Genomic DNA, 17,828 nt, shown 5'->3' with positions numbered 1-17,828 from the left:
TCAGTTTCAGCATCGGTGGGCGGCGCTTCAAGAAAATGGTATTTTTCAGTCAGTCAAGGACAAAGGGCATAGTAACGCTGCGTTCAAGTGCTGTGGGAAACGTCTGAATTTAAGCAGAGGTGGACATGAGGACAGATGCGTATTTTTTTATTGCTGTGAGAGGTTGTTAATTAAGTGCCGAACCAAAATGACCATAAAGAAACCAAACACAAGACATTTAAGTTACGATATAGGCTACTCTATTTACTTGACATATGAGTGTGTAGAAGCTATTGAAGCGCTTTTCTTTAGTGCTTCTTTATTGTTACTGCTTTATCTTTAGCTTGTACCTGCTGGATATTTGTTTATTGTACCAACGATATTTTTCCCTAACTGATGGATTTAAAAACAAACAAGCAAACATGAATAAACAGATGAACAAAAACGTTTCCTTAAAACTTCACTGAGTACGTCAAAAGCAACTGATGACTCACACTTGTATAATCCATATTTGGAAGAAGAAGTGAAACAGTTTTTTTTTCTTCTCTCTGTGTCACGGGAACATTGTTATGAAGCAACAGAAAGCAAAACTGGGTATGGAAAGTACTTTCCCCCGTGCTTTCCATTCAACCGTTCAGATATGTCCAGGTATTTTCCAAGACCTTATAGTAATAATAATAATAATAATAATAATAATGATAATAATAATAACAACAATAATAATAACGACAATAATAATAATAATAATAATAATAATAACAACATATGTGCATATTAAGAACCTCTTCACTGACATAATTAAGAGATTTTTGCTCTAACCCATAAGATTCAAGATGATAAATGTCAGGAGATGAACCTAATGTTCAGAAAATATATTCATTCATTTTCCCTGCTCATCCTCAGTGTTTCTGTGACTCCGCTGTGCTGGTATTAATATTTTGATTTCATCTGCTCTGCTGTGGTCTTTTCTCCATGTTAGCTTTCTGTCCTAGCCACAGTGTTACTCCTCCTCCTGACATTAGGGTATTAAACTTGAGTGCATCAGCCATTAGGTATAACTCTGTGTGTAGTTGTCATTTCCTTTTTACTTTAAATATAAAAACTTTTAAAGACAATCCTGGATGCAAAAGAGATCCAGACATGTGACGTACCTCTGCTTCAGTAAATGTATTATCTCAGCGTCCACAAATGACCTTTCAGAGCATGACATTTTCATATTTACAAGTTTCCAGGTTTTACTGTCATGTTTTTGACCTGTAAAGTATTTTATTACTACATTTGTACTTCAGTATTTCCGTCTTATGCTGCTTTGTACTTTTTATACTATGCTATTATACATTTTAGTCCATTAGATATTTTTAACAGCAACAGTTACAAGTAATATGATGAGCCTCTGAAACAGGATTTGTTCTAGACTTAACTGCCCAGCAGTATATAAGCTAATGTAAATTAGCTCCAGGTATAACAATAAAATGGCTGTGTGGAGTTGATCTGCTCCCATAAAGTGAGTGTTTGTGACTTTAATATTACAGTAACACACTGGGATCTTTCCGCTTCTGCTGTGGACTTTGTTAGACAGCTCTCTGATGTCAGGCTCACGATTGAATGTGAGAAGTAAACCTCCATCTCGTTTCCTCCACTGCAGAGTGTCAGCGAGATGCAGGTGATAAAATAACGCTGATGCGAGAAATAAAAACCACATCCTGGAATCAGACGTGCTTCAACTTCAGCCTTTTACATAATGTGTTTCCTCCTTGAATGCCAGACATGCCAGTTGTGAGTAAACATGTTTCATCTTTGAAGGAGTAGTTTGGAGTTAATAATCCCTGTCATCCTTTGTCAAGTGACAAAGATCTGTTTACATTTTTTGCGTTGGATTCTACTCATCTGAATTGCATTGGAAGCCAACAACCTGGTTTTTGTTGATTGTTTTGCATGTGCAGGCAGAGTGATGTCAGGTGTTATTGGGAACATCATTACACAATCATCTTTTGTTGTGTCCTTAAAATAATGAAGAGAATGAAATAACGACATCATAGGTTGAGTTGAAGAAGAAGAAAGAAAAGGTTCTCCTCAACTAAAGTCTCTTTGTATGTTGACATAAAAGGCAACCCCACTAATAAATATGAACGTGTACACATGCACACACAGGTTGAACATCTTTGAAATCTTTGATAATGTCATCTCACCTTTTAAATCAATTGACACAATGGCATTTTCTGGTTAAATTTTTAATTAAAATACGAATTTATCCACAGATTAAAAATGAAAGGCAGAAAAAGCAAAATGTAGCTACAATCAGGCACCAATGATACATGTTATCTCATATTTTTAACAATTGCGATAACGCAACAATAACATTATTTACTGATCATTATTTAATATTTATTTATTCAACTGAAGACGGGCGGGCCGAGGCAGCCCACCAAAGACATTCATGGATTCTCCATTATAGATAACTGAGTAAAGACCAAAGCTGATCCTACCTCCCCCCACCCCACCGGATCCTCCTCTCACTACCTCACAAGAATTGAAGATTAAAAAAAAAAAAAAAAAAAAAAAAATTGCACGGGAAAAAAACAACACTAATTCAGTCCGAAATCAAAAGTAAGAAGAGAGTGGTATCTAATATCAGACAAGCTAAGCTGTTTTGGTGGAAGTTGGGAGTGAATAACCACACACAAGTACTTTTTATAGAACAATTAGCCCTGAAAAACAGACGACGAAGCTGTTGCAAAGAAAACGAGATGAGCGACGTGCTGGAGCGACAGCATGGGCACAGTGAGACACGGAGACACACAGATATGGTATGAAAACGAGTGTAACAAGAGTTAAGACATCCCACCGTGGCAGTGGTGGACATGGCTTGGTGAGACATTCCGGCACTTGTGATTGGAGTTTTCTTGAATTAAGGGTGTTTTAGGTTCTGGGGAGTGACTAAGGCAGGACACTTCATTCACACAACTACAACCGCAGCGCTGCTTTGAGTCTGCGCCAAGTTAGAAAACCAGAGAACAAGTGAATACTGCAGGCGCCCTCAGCACCCACGAAGAAGGGGAAAACAGATACAGGGAGGACTGGGTCAGATGTGGCTGAACCAGTTCAGGGAAGAAGTAAACGTCTTTGGAGTGTATTCTTTGCTGTTATCAAGCTGACATGAGTGTAGCAACATCGATAAATTTTCATGTTAAAATATGGCAACTTCTCCACCGGCTTTTTAAGGTCTGGGTGATAAGAGAGTGGAGGTGAGAGACTCATGACTTCTGGATCTCATTGTGGGAGGAAACCCTGAAATCCCAAAGCACGGAGTGAGATTAAGGTAAAGAAGAAGAAGAACCCTGACACTGTACATACATGGGGACGGTGACTTTAGACCCTGTTTAAGACTGCAGAGGACAGACATGACAGACTACAGCTCTACCAGCCTTCACACTCTACAACTGAAGGAGAGATCGAGTCATACAGATCACAATCGTAGATTCACAATCGTAACTATTACTGTCCTCGTGCTGTCAGTATAGAAATCCATGATATTCATGCAGTATTAACATAAGAAACAAAAAACAGACCAATATTATTTTTCTAAACATAAATAAATTGAATTGCAAGAAGACCTCGATGAGAATGGCATCTGGCAGTTGATGTATTTCTTTACATTGTACTGGGATGTAAACAGATTAATTTGTTAGCCTGACTGGCATGGCCCCAAATCCAGACTTCAGCCCCCCCCCCTTTATCTCCCTCCGTCCTCAGTCTGTCCAGGAGCTTGCTTGCCTATGATGTGTTCAGCGGATGTAGACGTCCCTCCCCCAGTCGTCCTGATTCTTGTTGCGGCTCATGTTGGCCCCTGTGTCCACAGGGTTCTGGCAGTAACGCTCCCTCAGCTTGGCACGTCCATGCGGCTGCGTCTGGCTCGGCATCGGAGGGTGGTTCAGGTTTTCTTGGTCCGGCTCTGCGCCTTCGTCTTCCCAGGACGCCTGTCTGCCGTGATGCTGCGCCAGGTGGAGGCGGCTGCCCCCGCCCCCTCGGTAGGGCTCAGGCTCTTCGTAGGGGTCAGTCTCAATGTCCATGCAGGAGTCGCCGGCCTCGGTGTAGGCAGAGTCCCGGCTGCCCTGGGTCTCGGAGTCGAAGGTGTCTTGTCGTGACAGGCCTCGCCCGCTCCCTCCCCGTAGCTGGCCACGAGAGGAGCGCAGGTACGCCTGCTGCTGCTGAGGCTTTCCTCCCATGTCTGTCTGATAGTCATGAAGAGTGCCGCTCCCACCGCACTCCGTCAGGGGCCCATCCCGCTTCTGCTCGCCGTGCACCAGGTACGGCCCCTGCAGCCATGCCACACGAAAACCATGCAGAGACACAAACAGCAGAGCAAAACCAAACTGTTAGTGGTTAGTCAGCAGGATTATCAGGCAGGGTATAGACTTCAAATAACCACAATACCTAAATGTTCCATCTGAAGAACCTGTGATGTTGAAAGCATTAGTGTTCATGAGCCACATCAATCTTCATCAATCTAATCTAACACACGCACATTCCAGGTTTGGCACATACACACACTATCTTATACTCAAAGGACCAACACTAACACATACAGTTATTACACAATTAGTTCCACCACGTTTTAAAATCACGACACCAACCTACAAACTAAAACACTCCCAAGCAGTTATTCAACAAGGAGAGCAGCAGTGCCGCCTGCTGGCTGACTGACCTCACGGCAGAAATAAGCTGTATCACTATGACTACCAAGTGATTACGTATTTAATTTAAGTCTGCACTACATGATGTTTATACTGACAGACTCAGCTCAATATATTGAATCATTTTATATAAATTAAGAAATAAAAATGAATTGGTTGGATTATTGTTGTTGCCACTATGACAGCCATAAAAGAAACAGTAGGAGATGTTTTCTGCCATTTGGTGCAATACCTGTCACTTTGTTGCCATAATGTTAAAGATGTAAATATCTTTGACAGTATGGAACTCATCATAATTGAAGAGCAGCCAGTAATAACTTGGAATCGAGACAGATCTGATCAGTATTCTGCTGTTAAAATTATTATAAAAGGAGATTAGATTAAACTGGACACAGTGTTAGCAACAGCCTCCACCAAACTAGGCGTTTCTGTTTGAAGAGGCGGACATGACTTGCTGTTTTCAGGGGCGGTACCATGGCAACACGGAGGAGGACAGCAAACTGGATTCAGCCTCCCAGAGAGTTAAAAAGTGCTGGAGAAAGGAGGCCACAGAGCTAAAGAGGGCATGGTGGGGGCAGCAGATATCATTTTACTCTTGATTACAGTGAAATGGAGGGGGCCCCGGGGGCCGAGGTGCCTTATCAGTTATTCTTTAAATCCAGTGTGGTTTGACTTGAGCTGCTCTCACAGTTTTGACAGTGCAGGGACAGAAAACGCTGACCTGCTAAGATAAAGACTGCATCATTTTACTCGTAGGTGTTGTTAAACTAGCGCTTCATGTGTGGGAAACTGTCTCCTTATTAAGCTGATCTGTGGGTCAATTCCTGCATAGGTGTGTATGTGTGAATGTGCATCTGTGTTGGGTTTCTATATACAGCATAAACATGGTTTTAATGCACCCCTCCTTCAGGGTAAAGAGAGCAGGTTGCTGGGTTTGGATTGAGGTTGAGTTGCCGGAGTCCCCCTTCTCTCTGCTGGACTTCAGAGAGCGTGTTCTTCCTCTTTCCCCTCACCAGCTACAGCACCGTCCATGTCGGGCCACAGATCCATATTCCTGCGCAGGGAGGTGAGCACCTGTACCTGCAGGTTGGAGACGGGCTCAGGGGAGGCGGCCAGAGCTGCCGTGGCCATGGTACGGTTGAGCAGAGGGTTGGGAGGGTTGCTGCTTGGGGGGTGTGTCGCCTTCCAGTAGGCCTCCAGGTAGTCAGCCAGGTGCTCGCAGGCGTCCTCCAGCTGGTTCTCATCCAGGATGATGTCAAACAATTCCTGTGTGGAAATAAAGTAACTAGAATCAAAATGAATTATTCCTCTTGTTTTAACTCATATTCTAAGAACTGATTTACAACAACTGCTTTACACAGCTAAAAACTCACAGGTGGGCACTGAGCCAACTTGTCTGCTGCCACCATCTGCACATTTAGGTGTTTAGCCTGGGACTTCCCCCTGGATTTAATGAGTCTCTGCAGGACCTGCAAGGAGAGAAGAGCACTGTGTCAACATGTATTTGTGTTAATGTTCACACCCACAGTCACCAGCTGTTGTAATTCTATCACAATTAAAGGAAGAGGGGGAAAAAAAAACAAATTACAAAGGTATCCTGTGGATGTTTTCACAAGTGAGTCCATGTTTTGTTTGTAGCTTAGCACAACGAGTTAGATGGTGCGAGTTGTTTTTACCCTATTCCACTGCTCAACAGTTGGTGGCATTAATGCACCAACAAATGTAGCAATAGACCAACAACAGCAGTGAAGGAGAAAGTTAATTACACGCACAGTATGGATGTAAAACACTGCGATTTAAAGTGATGATTATGAGGACGGAAATGCACACAACATCTGGTGTATGTTGAGGAAACATAAAGATTTTTGCAAGGAACACTGAATGCAAACACAAGAAAACTCCACAGGGTACCTTTGAGCCCATGTGTTGCCATACCTTAGGTGAGGCTATTTTGATATAGACAATGATGGGAGCGAGGGAGGTCTTGGCCAGCTGAGAGGGGTGGTTGATGGTGTCTGCGTCCAGAGCGACCAGCTGGAGAGTGCGGGCCAGCTCAAAGATGCGCTCAATCTCACTCTGTACCTCCGCTGAGGGCCCGGGAAACAGATAAGAAAACGTAAATACAACAGAAGGGGAAAAAATTTTTTAAGCTACTTCTCTCTTTGAGTAGACACAGAACTGTATATCAGCCGTACTTCCTTTACTTTGTGCACAAGTACACAACCTACATGTCAATAGTTAATCATGCATGTCGAGGTTTGGGGGAAAAAACACTTCCAAGCGTATGAATTAGATTGGATCACACTTAAAGTTCCATTTATGCACAGCTAAATGGAGCAGTGCAGCATCCTCATTCTGGTGCCACCTCCTGACATTTAGGAACATCCTCATGTGCTTCTGATGATTTGTGTTTCAATGTTGCAAAGGAAGGAGGCACTTAAGAATGAGATGCCTGTGGCACTTGGAGTAACTAATAATAAGGACACAATTTTTCACCATGTAAATAAAACAGAAGCAGAAAAACAAAACACCCTCATCAAACAAATGAAGTGGAACATTAGTTTTTGTTAGCGGTAATAGGCACAGCAGTAATTATCAGGTGAGCCACTCGGTGGTCTGTGCACTGCTTGGGACATTTGTTTTCATTGTTCCTCAACAACAGCCTATATGAGCTTGTTATTTAGCATTTCAAGCACAGTTCCTCCCTTTTATCAGCCTGCTGACGTGTAAGGAGAGAGATAAAAACTGTAAACCAGAATGTTCCTCGTCTGTCTGGTCAAACCTCAGCGCCTCCAAGTTGTGTGTGCTGCCAACCCAGCAGCAGAGAGAGATAACAGGGGCAAGGCAATCTGCAGAGAAACAGGGCCTGTGCACATTTCAGCAGCCTCCAGAGGACCGAAGAACACAGAATTAAAGCTGGAGGGCCTCCGCAGGGTGATAATAAATGTGAGCTTTAACTCATATAAAGAAATAGCAGGCAAGGTTTCCATTAACCTCAACAAGACCTGGACTCTTGCAAATTTGGATTTAACTGCAGAGAGAAACTTGCTCCCCTGTCATGACTACACTGAGTTTACGAGGCGAGGTCCAGCTTCTATAGAAGCTATCCTTGGGTAGGATTGCACCAATACAGTTTAGGGTCACGACATAGAGCAGTATGGAAAGTACTGGCTTCCTCTCTGCTCAATCCCGATCACATTTGCAGAGCAGCCACCAGCTGCCCTGCTGCCCTCCCACGGATCTGTTCCCGCTTTGGTTTCGTAATTCTTTTCTTTTTGTTAGAGACTACAGGCTGTCACACAGAAGTATGAGGAACACAGAAACTGACAGGCAAGCAGACAGGCAGACAAACAATGTATGAGCAGATGATGAATATAGTGAGAAGAAAAGGGGAGGGAAGAAGGAGAGAGGCTTCATTGTTTTGTTGGAAGGAGAGCATACGTACCCAGTACGTCTGAATCAAAAGAGAGTGGAGGAAGAGGATGGGTGGTGGGAGAGGAAGGGGAGGATGGGTAAAGGGCAGAAAAGACAGGATGAAGAGAGAGAGAGGAGGCCAGATCAGACTCAGGCAGTGAGAGCGGGTACAAAAGGGAAAAACTTTCAGGTCATAGGATGAAGTACAATGATGCCTAAAATACACTCTCTGCCGATCTTTATTGCGCCTAACTCTACACTAAGTAAAAATTTACAGAACTCACATTTTGTTAACCACTTTCCCCGAATCCTCAGGTTCATCACGCACAAATTGTAAAGTGAAATCATAAGGACTTAAAGAGTAACGGAATACCCCCTGAAAATGTCTTGTTTTTGCTGACCTCCTGGTTGAACTTCTCACTGTCGGGTGTAGGTACAGGTACAACAAAGCACACTTGTGGCCACACCCAACCACAGCCATCAGTGACGCTGGGTCTCTAGGCTGAGGCATCCTGAATTACTAAATATTTAATATAAATAAGTTTCCTTTTTTTTCATTGTTTAATCATAATTTAACTGCTCATATGCAGTTTTACAGGTATTTTTAATGCGTTAAATGGGATTTCTTTAACGTCTGTGAAATGGCAAATGAATTTAACTCAAAGCTGCAAACCAAGCTTCCAAGAAAAGGACAAATACATCTGGTGATTTTCTGTGTTTTTCTTCTCGTCAAGATATTGCATAAAACCAAGAATAAACTGTGCCTATCTATCAGTATTACGGTGATTGCGGCTTTTTTAGGCAGGACACGGCAGTGACGTCACAAGCAGACTATATAAACCCCGGGACGACACATTCTTTTCTCGGGGTGTCGTACCTAACCCTAAATGAGGATGACCTCCTGTGCCCAACGTTTGCTGTTTTCTCCTCTGTATGTGGCTTTCAGTGAACCACAGGAGGTTTTTGTGGCGCTGGGAACGTTTACCAAACAAAAAAAGCCAAGAGCGTCACTCCGTCATGTTCAGTTTCCCGACAGAAACACCGTGAGTGTGGTCAGCCCGGCTGCCGCGAAGAGTTGGTCTCTGCTGCTCCGGTGTCTTCATGGCGGGAGTCTCGGCAACTGAGCAGATAAAAACTGAGCAGGGCGACTCTACCGGGTCTCCAGTGGTCCGGTTAGGAAGCCCAAGCTCAAACACACGATAACTTTGAGTTAAAATCCGTTTTCTCTGTTTTGTGTTTGCTAGCTCTACAGGTCATGCTAACGCTAGCTACTGAAACTCCGCCACTCCACCTGCTAAGAAAGGCAGCCATGCTTTGGTGACTGGCTCAACTTCAGTATGTAACGCATGTTTGAGACCTGCACTTTAAAGTAGGAGATTTGGGAACAATTGACACGAAAACACTTAGTTTGATCGGTGCCCTGTTTCTGCATTGTCTGCTGCAGCTCTGCCCTGCACACCTGATTCACATAAATTGTAATGACATCCCAACATGGCCAGACGAAGGCAAAAAAAAACTTGTTCTTCGACGCCCACGATACATGGCGGTTTCATTTAATTTCCCAGAAATCGGCCAGTACTAAAATGGTGCTTAAAATGAATTAGCATCTATTTTGACCAATTGTCTTTTTTAAAAGCAAAAATACCAAAATTCACTGGCACCATCTTCTCAAAAGTGACGTTTTCCCAGTTTTCTATGCGTAAACAGGTCAGAAAAAAACAGCTAAAACTTTCATAGGCTATAAAACTGTATTTTGATACAGTCCCTCAACATTAGTACCCATCAGAGTTTATATTATAGGCTACTTCAAGTGCTATCTATATATGTCTAGAAACACACTCAAAGCAATATAGATATGACACAGTGAAAATGTTCAGCAGCATGACGAATAAAAATGTTTTCCAACTGCCTCCGCTGTAAATATTTTCTTTATACTTTTTATCATCTGTCAAATAATAAATGAACTAACTCTTGTCACTTGTCTGAATGGGACTGAAATGTGTTGTCTTACCCAGGCTGGAGCGGGTACTGGAGCGCTCAATGATGGTGTGTTTGGAGGGGTTATTGAGGACTGAGCGTTTGGCCAGGGAGATGTCCGCTGTCACCCGTGTGATGGATATCCTGAAACAGTGATACAGTGCACCAGTTGTTACTGGGACACCAAACAGAAACAGTCACAAACCATTGCTATGGAAGCTCTTTCTTACCTGCCCTCAAACTTGTGTTTCAGAAAGTCAAAGAGCGCTTTCTGCATCATGTCTGTCACCTGGAGATGAAACATCAGGCGTAAGACATCATACAACCTGAGAGAAATTAGATGTAAAACAAGCACATGTTGATAATTTTCCTCCTCACCTCGTAGCCTTTGAGTGACGGCCCGACTAGGATGATGGGTCTCATGGAGGGAACCACGTCATAGGGGGGGACATGCTCCATCTGAGCGAGGAAAAGACGGCACCAACAGTGCAGTTAGTTAGATTGTCACGTTGTGTTTGAATGTACATCCAAAAAGCTCACACAGATCTACGGTCACAGTTACATTCACGCATAAATCAACATTAACTCAACACAAAAGCCCTCTCTCCCCAGCACCTCCGTCACCTCTCTGAACGGTCAGATTGATGGATGGTGAGTTTCAGACGCCAGAGTCCATGTGTTTTATTGACTCCCCATGAATGTTTGGTGGCAGGGATCAATTTCTCACTGAGAGCTCTCGTCTCTATTTCTTATTCTGCACTCTCACATAATTAAAGTGTCCATAATTAAACCAGACGCCAGGATGTCGAGAGCTCTCGTGACTGTGCCGCTGCTCTAACACAAACGTCATACTTCACACTTTTCTCTTTTTGTTGTGCATCAGCTCTTTGGGGGGAAAGTTGTCGAGTTGTTTCTGCCAGTAACTGCTGCCATGTGATGTTTACAGTAAAAAAAAAAAAAAAAAGTGTTTTTCTTACATTTGAGCTTCAACTTTTTGTTCTTGTTCCCAAATTTATCCATTTATGCTAGAAATATAAAATTAATAGATTTTTCAACGTACAAATCTCTGACAAGTTTTCTTTAAGCCATTTACACTTAAAACAAAAATGTAATCTCCAAATGACATTTAAAATCAGATTTTTGCATTATTTATTTTCTTCATCATATTCTTGTTATGTGGTGTTTTTAACAATCAAAATGAACACATATATTAAAACTGAATATAAACAGTATTGTATTCTGTGGCTTTCCTTAAGCCATTTACACTAAAAATGGAGAAGCCTGTGAGTGACACGGTGACTTATGCAGAACACCCACACACAAACACAATCCATACTGCAGCACATGGACCTTAGGCTCATCTGTACATTATGAATCATGACAGGAATGATTCATCTGTAATGACTCCATAAGCATCTGCCGTCTTTAGAAACAAACTGTTTTCCCTGAACTGGGGTGAAACAGTCACACGTCCCCGTCCTTTGACTAAACTGACTAAACACACACACACACACACACATATACATATATATATATATATATATATATATATATATATATATATTTTTTTTTTTTTTTTTTTCCTTCTTAGATCTGTATTCCAAGCACGCCCCCTCCTCTGTGCGGTGCTGTGCAGCTCTTAAGGCAGGATATAGTGCTGGAGTGCCCGCTCCACTACATTACATTACATAAAGCAGAGCAACGGAAGCTCATTTCACCTCATTTGTATTCACAGAGGCTAAAAATATATTTTTTTAAAAGTTTCCAAATGGCTCTTGTCTCTAAAGGGGCAGAGCTGGAGTACTGAACATAACAATAGTCCTCAGTGGTCTTGAATAACACGAGCACTGTGTACAATTCAGTGCGATGAGTAACAGGAAGGATGGTGTACATAATATAGTGCTGGATGTTAATTCTCTACTACCGCTCATTGTCCATCTCTACAATCATATTGTTAAAAAATACTAATGTCAATGTGTTGTGTCTCACAGTTTTCATGTTTACAGTAAATGAATGAGAAGTTGCATTTTATAAAATGGAGTTAAAATACTGAGGAACATCATCTCTTTTAAACATGAAGGATTTTGTTCCAGTATTCCAGGTGATTATTGGCTCAGTTGGTTTAACTTGTTTAACATGATTCTAAATGAATACCTTTGACATATTATCTCCATTATGCCGCGAAAATTGTCTCAGTACAAACAGTCTATTCTCAGTATTATGGTTTATTGTATCTCTACAAAATCATATTGTTAAAAAACACTAATTTTTGGATATTGTGCTTCACAGTTGACCTGTTTGCATTAAATGATTGATTAAAGCTCTTTAAAAAATAGATTTAAAATTCTTATCTTGCTCAATATCTTCACATATTAATATTGACATAATGCTATGATAACTATTGGAATAAAAACTGTGTCACTATCTGTGTCCCTTTGCTCTGCAAGCTTAATCTAAAACATGTGATTCAAATTGTGCTGAAAAGCAGAACAAACAGCTGATCATAGGCTACTGTCACTCAAATGAGCCATCATGAATGGAAATGAAAGCATGTCAGGAGGTATTACTGTTACAGGCTGACTAACAGAGCCTGGGATGGATCTGCACCTGCATCTGTGCACAGACAGCTGTGATGCAAGCTCTGGGGAAAGCATAGAGGCGTCATGGTTTACAAATGTGCATATTTTTGTTTTAATATGTCCATGGAAACATGAGAAAGGTACTGTAAAATATTCTGCAGACTGATTTCTTCCCACCACAAGATACCACAAGAAGGACAATGGAAGACGACAGCGGATGAGGAGACAGAGTGAAGAGTTGAAATGTTAGCTGTTAGTCATGAGAACGAACCACACTCACCGACTTCTGTTTCTGTTTAGCTGGGCCACCTACAGTATCATTCCACACAAAAGCCAGAAGAGACAAAAAAAGCACAAAACACAAGAGCACATTTAGTTATTGACAGGTTAGGATGGGGGGGGGGGGGGTTGGTTATTGATTAAAACAGAGTTTATACTGACGGGCACCACTGTGGCTTCATTTTAAAATAGACTCAGACTGATATGCAGCAGCAGCCATTTCAGAGTCTATCGGTAAGCTCAACGCCTCTCCAAAACAAGCACAGAAACCATCATCCAAACATATCTCAGCATAACCATCATGACTGGATCCTCAGGGGCCAGACTGTGTTAGATTCAGGAGATAGGGTAGCAGCAGGGCCGGTTCAGTTGTGAGTTAGTGAGAGATGGAGAGGGGAAGGAGAGACCTGACCACATCTTGGAAGAGTAGGAGGACAAATGCGGGAGGGAAGAGGAGGGAGGCTGGCGAGGTGAGCGAGGTGTCCTGGGCCCCTAATGTTACCTTCTTAAAGAAGGGCAGTCGGTGGATGTTGGCCTGAGGGGATGTTACGCTGCCTGACATGCCCTTGGAGGAGCGAGGGTCACCCTGGGACTCAGGGGGCTCCTCAGCATCCAGGTCGAGGGGGTCAACGTCAAAGGACACAGTGGATATGTCCAAGTGAGCTGATGAGGAATGAGGGCGGGCGGTGCAGAGAGAGGAACAAGAGGAGAACAGAAAAGGAAGAAGAGTGAGAGGAGACAGAGGAGAGAGCGAGACAAGGTGAAGTGAAAGAGGATGAGAAGATAACAGAGGGGGGAAATCAAAAGGGGAAGAGTAAATAGAAGGAAGAATGTGAGATGCATTCAGAAAGAGGCATGGAGGAAATTGCAAGAGATGGCACACACTAAGATTGAAAAAGGTGACAGTATGATTTAAACCGGAAATAACAGTGACAAAGAGATTCAAAAAGAACACATTAGATTACCATGAAGCAAGGCACAGGTGTGGGGTATAATAATGTGAATAGCAGAGGAGAACGTGAATTCAACACAAAAAAACTTGAAGTGTAGATGTGAAAGAACTGGGCAAAGGAGCAGCTGCAGAAGAAACTGGAAGAAAGTAGCAGATAGGAAGGAAGGAATCAAGCTGAGGGGGAAGCTGCTGTCGGTGCAGTTGTTGGTGATGCAGGTGTGGTTGGTATGGGGAGGGTGGACAGGGCTGGCAGGTGTCTTCTTTTGGACATTTAGATAAATTACACTGCATTTGCTTTTAGTTGCCACGAGTTAGATGAGAAGATCGATACCACTTTCATGAATATGAGTATGTAGCTGGAGCCAGCAGCAGGTTAGCTTAGCTTAGCACAGACAGTTAGCTTTGGCTCTGTCCAGCAGTAACAACATCTCCTACCAGCACCTGTAAACCTCACTAATTGTGAGTTTGCTGTATCTCATCTTTTTACATGGTCTAGCACATGACGCCTCTTGTTTTCAGTCTTTGCGCTAAGCTAAGCTAACCAGCTGTTGGCTTTGTATTAAAGAGTGGTAGTGATCTTCTCCTATAATTCCCTCACCAGGATTCAATAAGTCCATTTCTCAAAATGTCAAACTTTTGCTTTAAGTCAGATCAGCCACTTAGAATGTATAAGGTGTAAGACAGTTGTGGTTTGTATTATGCATGTATGTATTAAGTTCAGTTCAGTGGCTCTATTTGATTTAAGTCAATCAGAGTTGTTTTCTTTACACTTCCCTCTCTCCTGCTGTCTCTCTGGATATCGAGCAGCCGTTCTGTGTCGTCCCAGTGATGCACACACAAGCCAGACATACTTATCAAGTTTAATGAGTGTGGGCTCTCTCGGCTCTATTTCAGCCCCGTCCTGTGTGCTAATGACGGACCTCCTAAGACCTCTCTCAGTTCACATGGCAAGCCACTGAGACGCGGCGTGATTCATCATCATGCCTGACTAACTAGCCAATTTAAATCTTCATCTAAATATCAGACGCCTGTCTCATCTCGCTCACTTGCTCTCTCTCTCTCGCTCTGTCAGGATTGCACGGGCGCCCACACAAACACGGACACCCGGTCACTGTTTTGCCACTTGATAAGGAGACCCTGTGACCTCACCTGTGCCAGGTGGGGTGGGCCTGCGGGTTCCCGTGGCAACATCCAGGCTGGAGCTTCCTCCAGATTTACTGTAATGAGAAAAACAGGCACAAATTATCACTTGGTGAAAGAAAGATATGGTGCCTTCACAATACTGAGAACACGGTGCTCATTATCTTCAACTTTTTACCATTTTTTACAAAAAATAATTGTTGATAATTTAAATTGTTGTTTAAATTGATTTTACCTATAATTTATACCATTGAGCAAGCTATTGTTAGGTTTCCTTCTGCAAGAAGACACCGATCACCATAATCTGTAGTAAACAAGGTGCTGTTGTGACCCTCTGGTAATAAAAGGTGAGGCGAAAATATTTGGGGAAAGTGTTAATGAGCTACTGATTATGTGCAGAAGTTCATCTAAGTAGTTAAGAAAACAAGTGAAAAAAAACAAGCATACAAAAAATATTAGGAGCGCTTGAACTGCTAGTTGTGTATTACAATCTGGCCTCGCAATTGCTGTAGCGTTGATTTTTAAATACAGTTAAGAATAATCAAAATAAATAGATTAATTCCTGAAAATGAAAACTGAGACTACAGAGGCATATATATATATATATATATATATATATATAAAAATGCTACAGTTGCGTAGTGGAGCACAGTGACTCACTGCTGAGCTTTTGTCTATTTTAGGACATTTTACATTGCCTGGTGGGTGAAGTGTGACTCAGATTTGACCTGTTTTGAAAAGCGGGGTTGTTTATACTCTAGATTCAGAGGGTTGTTCATGGCTACCTGGAGCTGAGACGGTTCTGTCTCATCCTTTGCTCCTGCAGCAGACGAGTGTTCTCCAGTTTGACGGGGCTGGGGATGAAGCCCACCTCACAGCCTTCCTTCACCAGACGCCCGATCCACCAGTCATTGTTGTACTTCTGCACACAAAACACACAACCAGACATCAGCAACCAATGATACGCCAACATTTTCCTGCTCACACACATCAACACTTAGCAGGGAACCAGTGCCACTCGAGATGTGGTATCAAAACACAACCACAACAAAACTGATAAGTGCATTTTGTATCATTGAAGCTTTCACCATTTATGTCATTAAGGCTTTAAAGTAGAATTCTTTAAACTATTTATACACTATAAGACAGCACAGAGTTGGTAGCTTATCGCTTCCCAAGTACATTATGGCACAGTTTCACTTTCATTTTTGTATGCCTAACATTTGTACCGACAAAAGTACAATTATTTACTCCAGGTGACCAAAATCATTAGCGAATATTAGGAAAATTACTTTTAATTTTTACTTTTATTTATTCTAAACTATATTTTAAACTACATCACTGACTTCTCCCTGAATTGCAGCTGTTGTTGCTGCTAACTCCCACTAAAGGCCTGGGTAAGGTTTAGATGGAAGGAGGTAGTGCAGTGAGTTGATGATCCCTCACTGGCTTCCCACCCACCACCACCACCACCAGTGGTTTAAAGGGACCAAGCCTACAGATCAACTTTTTCCATCCAGGTGCCTCAGTCAAGACATAAGTTATTTTACCTTTAGGTCATGCTAATTAGGCACAAATGTATATTCCAAAATCCAAAAACTACAAAGTACATTTGTAGATCAAAGGTCAGCATCAGTTGGGTCTTTTACTATGTGTAAAATGTACTGTACAGTACAGAAAGTACTCCTCACGTAACTCTAATTTTGAGTGTGTATTGCATTGTTTAGTGTGTAAAATCTTAGTTGAGTTTTTGGGAAGTTCAAACCTCTTTAATGTGCAAGAAGTCTTTGGCTTCAAAGGATATGGCCATGCCCTGCACAGGTACATCATCACTGGGGCCGGGGTTGTAACCGACATTTGTCCGCACAGCAAACGCCACTGGTTTGGTCTGAAGCAGCGATGGAGAAGACAGCCATTAGTAAGCAGATGGCAACTCGCCAGAAACATCAGAAAGAGCTGCTGACCTCACACCGAGTTCAGCGTCCACTTGACACTGATGAAGAGGTTTAGCAGGGACACAAACAACAGACACTGATGTGAAGATTATACAACAATAATGTCCATTAAACCAACACTAACAACAGCAGTTGTTCTCTGACCTTTGCTTTCTCGAGTGTGGCGAGCGCCTGTCTGTCGGCCTCCTTCCTCAGAGCCTCGGGATCCTCCTCCAGGGACACGTCTGAGTCCGACGGCCGGCTGGTGTAGGAGTCTGCAGAGCCCTGAAACGTACATTGAGATTACGTAAAGGTGAGGAGGATCAGAGGAGGGACAACAGCGCAGCACAGGTCCACAAATCAAGCCTTGGACGGAACAAAAACAAGAGGTCGACCTCTTGAAATTGAAGGATGAACTCAGTGGTGTCCGGGTATGCGTTTGAATGCCTGTCGTCTAAACTGGAAACCTGTTCGTTCATCTTCAGGTATTCCCAATGTTCTCCTCTTCCTTTTTGTCTTGCGTCTCTGCCTTTGCAATTTGTTTGTGGTCAAAATGTCTCGAGAAGCGAAACCTAGATAAACACAAAAGGGGCCTTGGCCTTCATACTGCACGGAAGCTGACTCTGTGTAATTTGAGGTGGAGAGGATGCATAACAACAGGTGGACATTTCCACCGCAGCTTCAGTGAGGCCGAGGTGTTAAATCTTTTTGCACAGGTACAACAGAGTCATTGTGTGGGTGTGTCAAGTAGAGACAGAAAGAACTGGAGAGAAAAAATGGCCTGAGGACTGTTTATAATATTAGTGGGGATATAAATTTCTCATGAAGTGGCTACAGTTTCCAACACATCCACCACTCATGCACGGTAACTTGACTCTCT

At 42.5% G+C, this 17,828-nt stretch overlaps 1 protein-coding gene across 3 annotated transcripts in view; it reads right to left on the bottom strand.

Moving 5' to 3' along the window:
* Nucleotides 1-2,193: 2,193 nt before the first annotated feature.
* cacnb1 (calcium channel, voltage-dependent, beta 1 subunit) overlaps nucleotides 2,194-17,828 on the bottom strand; it is a 32,519-nt gene continuing 16,884 nt past the window's right edge. For 2 of the 3 annotated variants that reach the window (XM_056401192.1, XM_056401194.1), the window contains 12 exons: nucleotides 17,114-17,233; nucleotides 16,780-16,902; nucleotides 15,800-15,936; nucleotides 15,024-15,091; nucleotides 13,425-13,585; nucleotides 10,443-10,523; nucleotides 10,295-10,353; nucleotides 10,099-10,208; nucleotides 6,609-6,760; nucleotides 6,047-6,142; nucleotides 5,754-5,939; nucleotides 2,194-4,295 (listed from right to left, as the gene is read on the bottom strand). In XM_056401192.1, coding sequence (XP_056257167.1) covers nucleotides 3,765-4,295; nucleotides 5,754-5,939; nucleotides 6,047-6,142; nucleotides 6,609-6,760; nucleotides 10,099-10,208; nucleotides 10,295-10,353; nucleotides 10,443-10,523; nucleotides 13,425-13,585; nucleotides 15,024-15,091; nucleotides 15,800-15,936; nucleotides 16,780-16,902; nucleotides 17,114-17,233 — 1,824 coding nt within the window. In that variant the 3' untranslated portion in view covers nucleotides 2,194-3,764. Of the gene's footprint in view, nucleotides 4,296-5,753; nucleotides 5,940-6,046; nucleotides 6,143-6,608; nucleotides 6,761-10,098; nucleotides 10,209-10,294; nucleotides 10,354-10,442; nucleotides 10,524-12,923; nucleotides 12,953-13,424; nucleotides 13,586-15,023; nucleotides 15,092-15,799; nucleotides 15,937-16,779; nucleotides 16,903-17,113; nucleotides 17,234-17,828 lie in introns of all 3 variants that reach the window. The other variant, XM_056401193.1, reaches the window with a different exon arrangement.

This window comes from Seriola aureovittata, chromosome 17 (genome assembly GCF_021018895.1).
Source record: "Seriola aureovittata isolate HTS-2021-v1 ecotype China chromosome 17, ASM2101889v1, whole genome shotgun sequence".
NCBI lineage: Eukaryota > Metazoa > Chordata > Actinopteri > Carangiformes > Carangidae > Seriola > Seriola aureovittata.
Note: the sequence above shows the minus strand (reverse complement) of the source record. Positions and strands in the feature narration are given on the sequence as shown.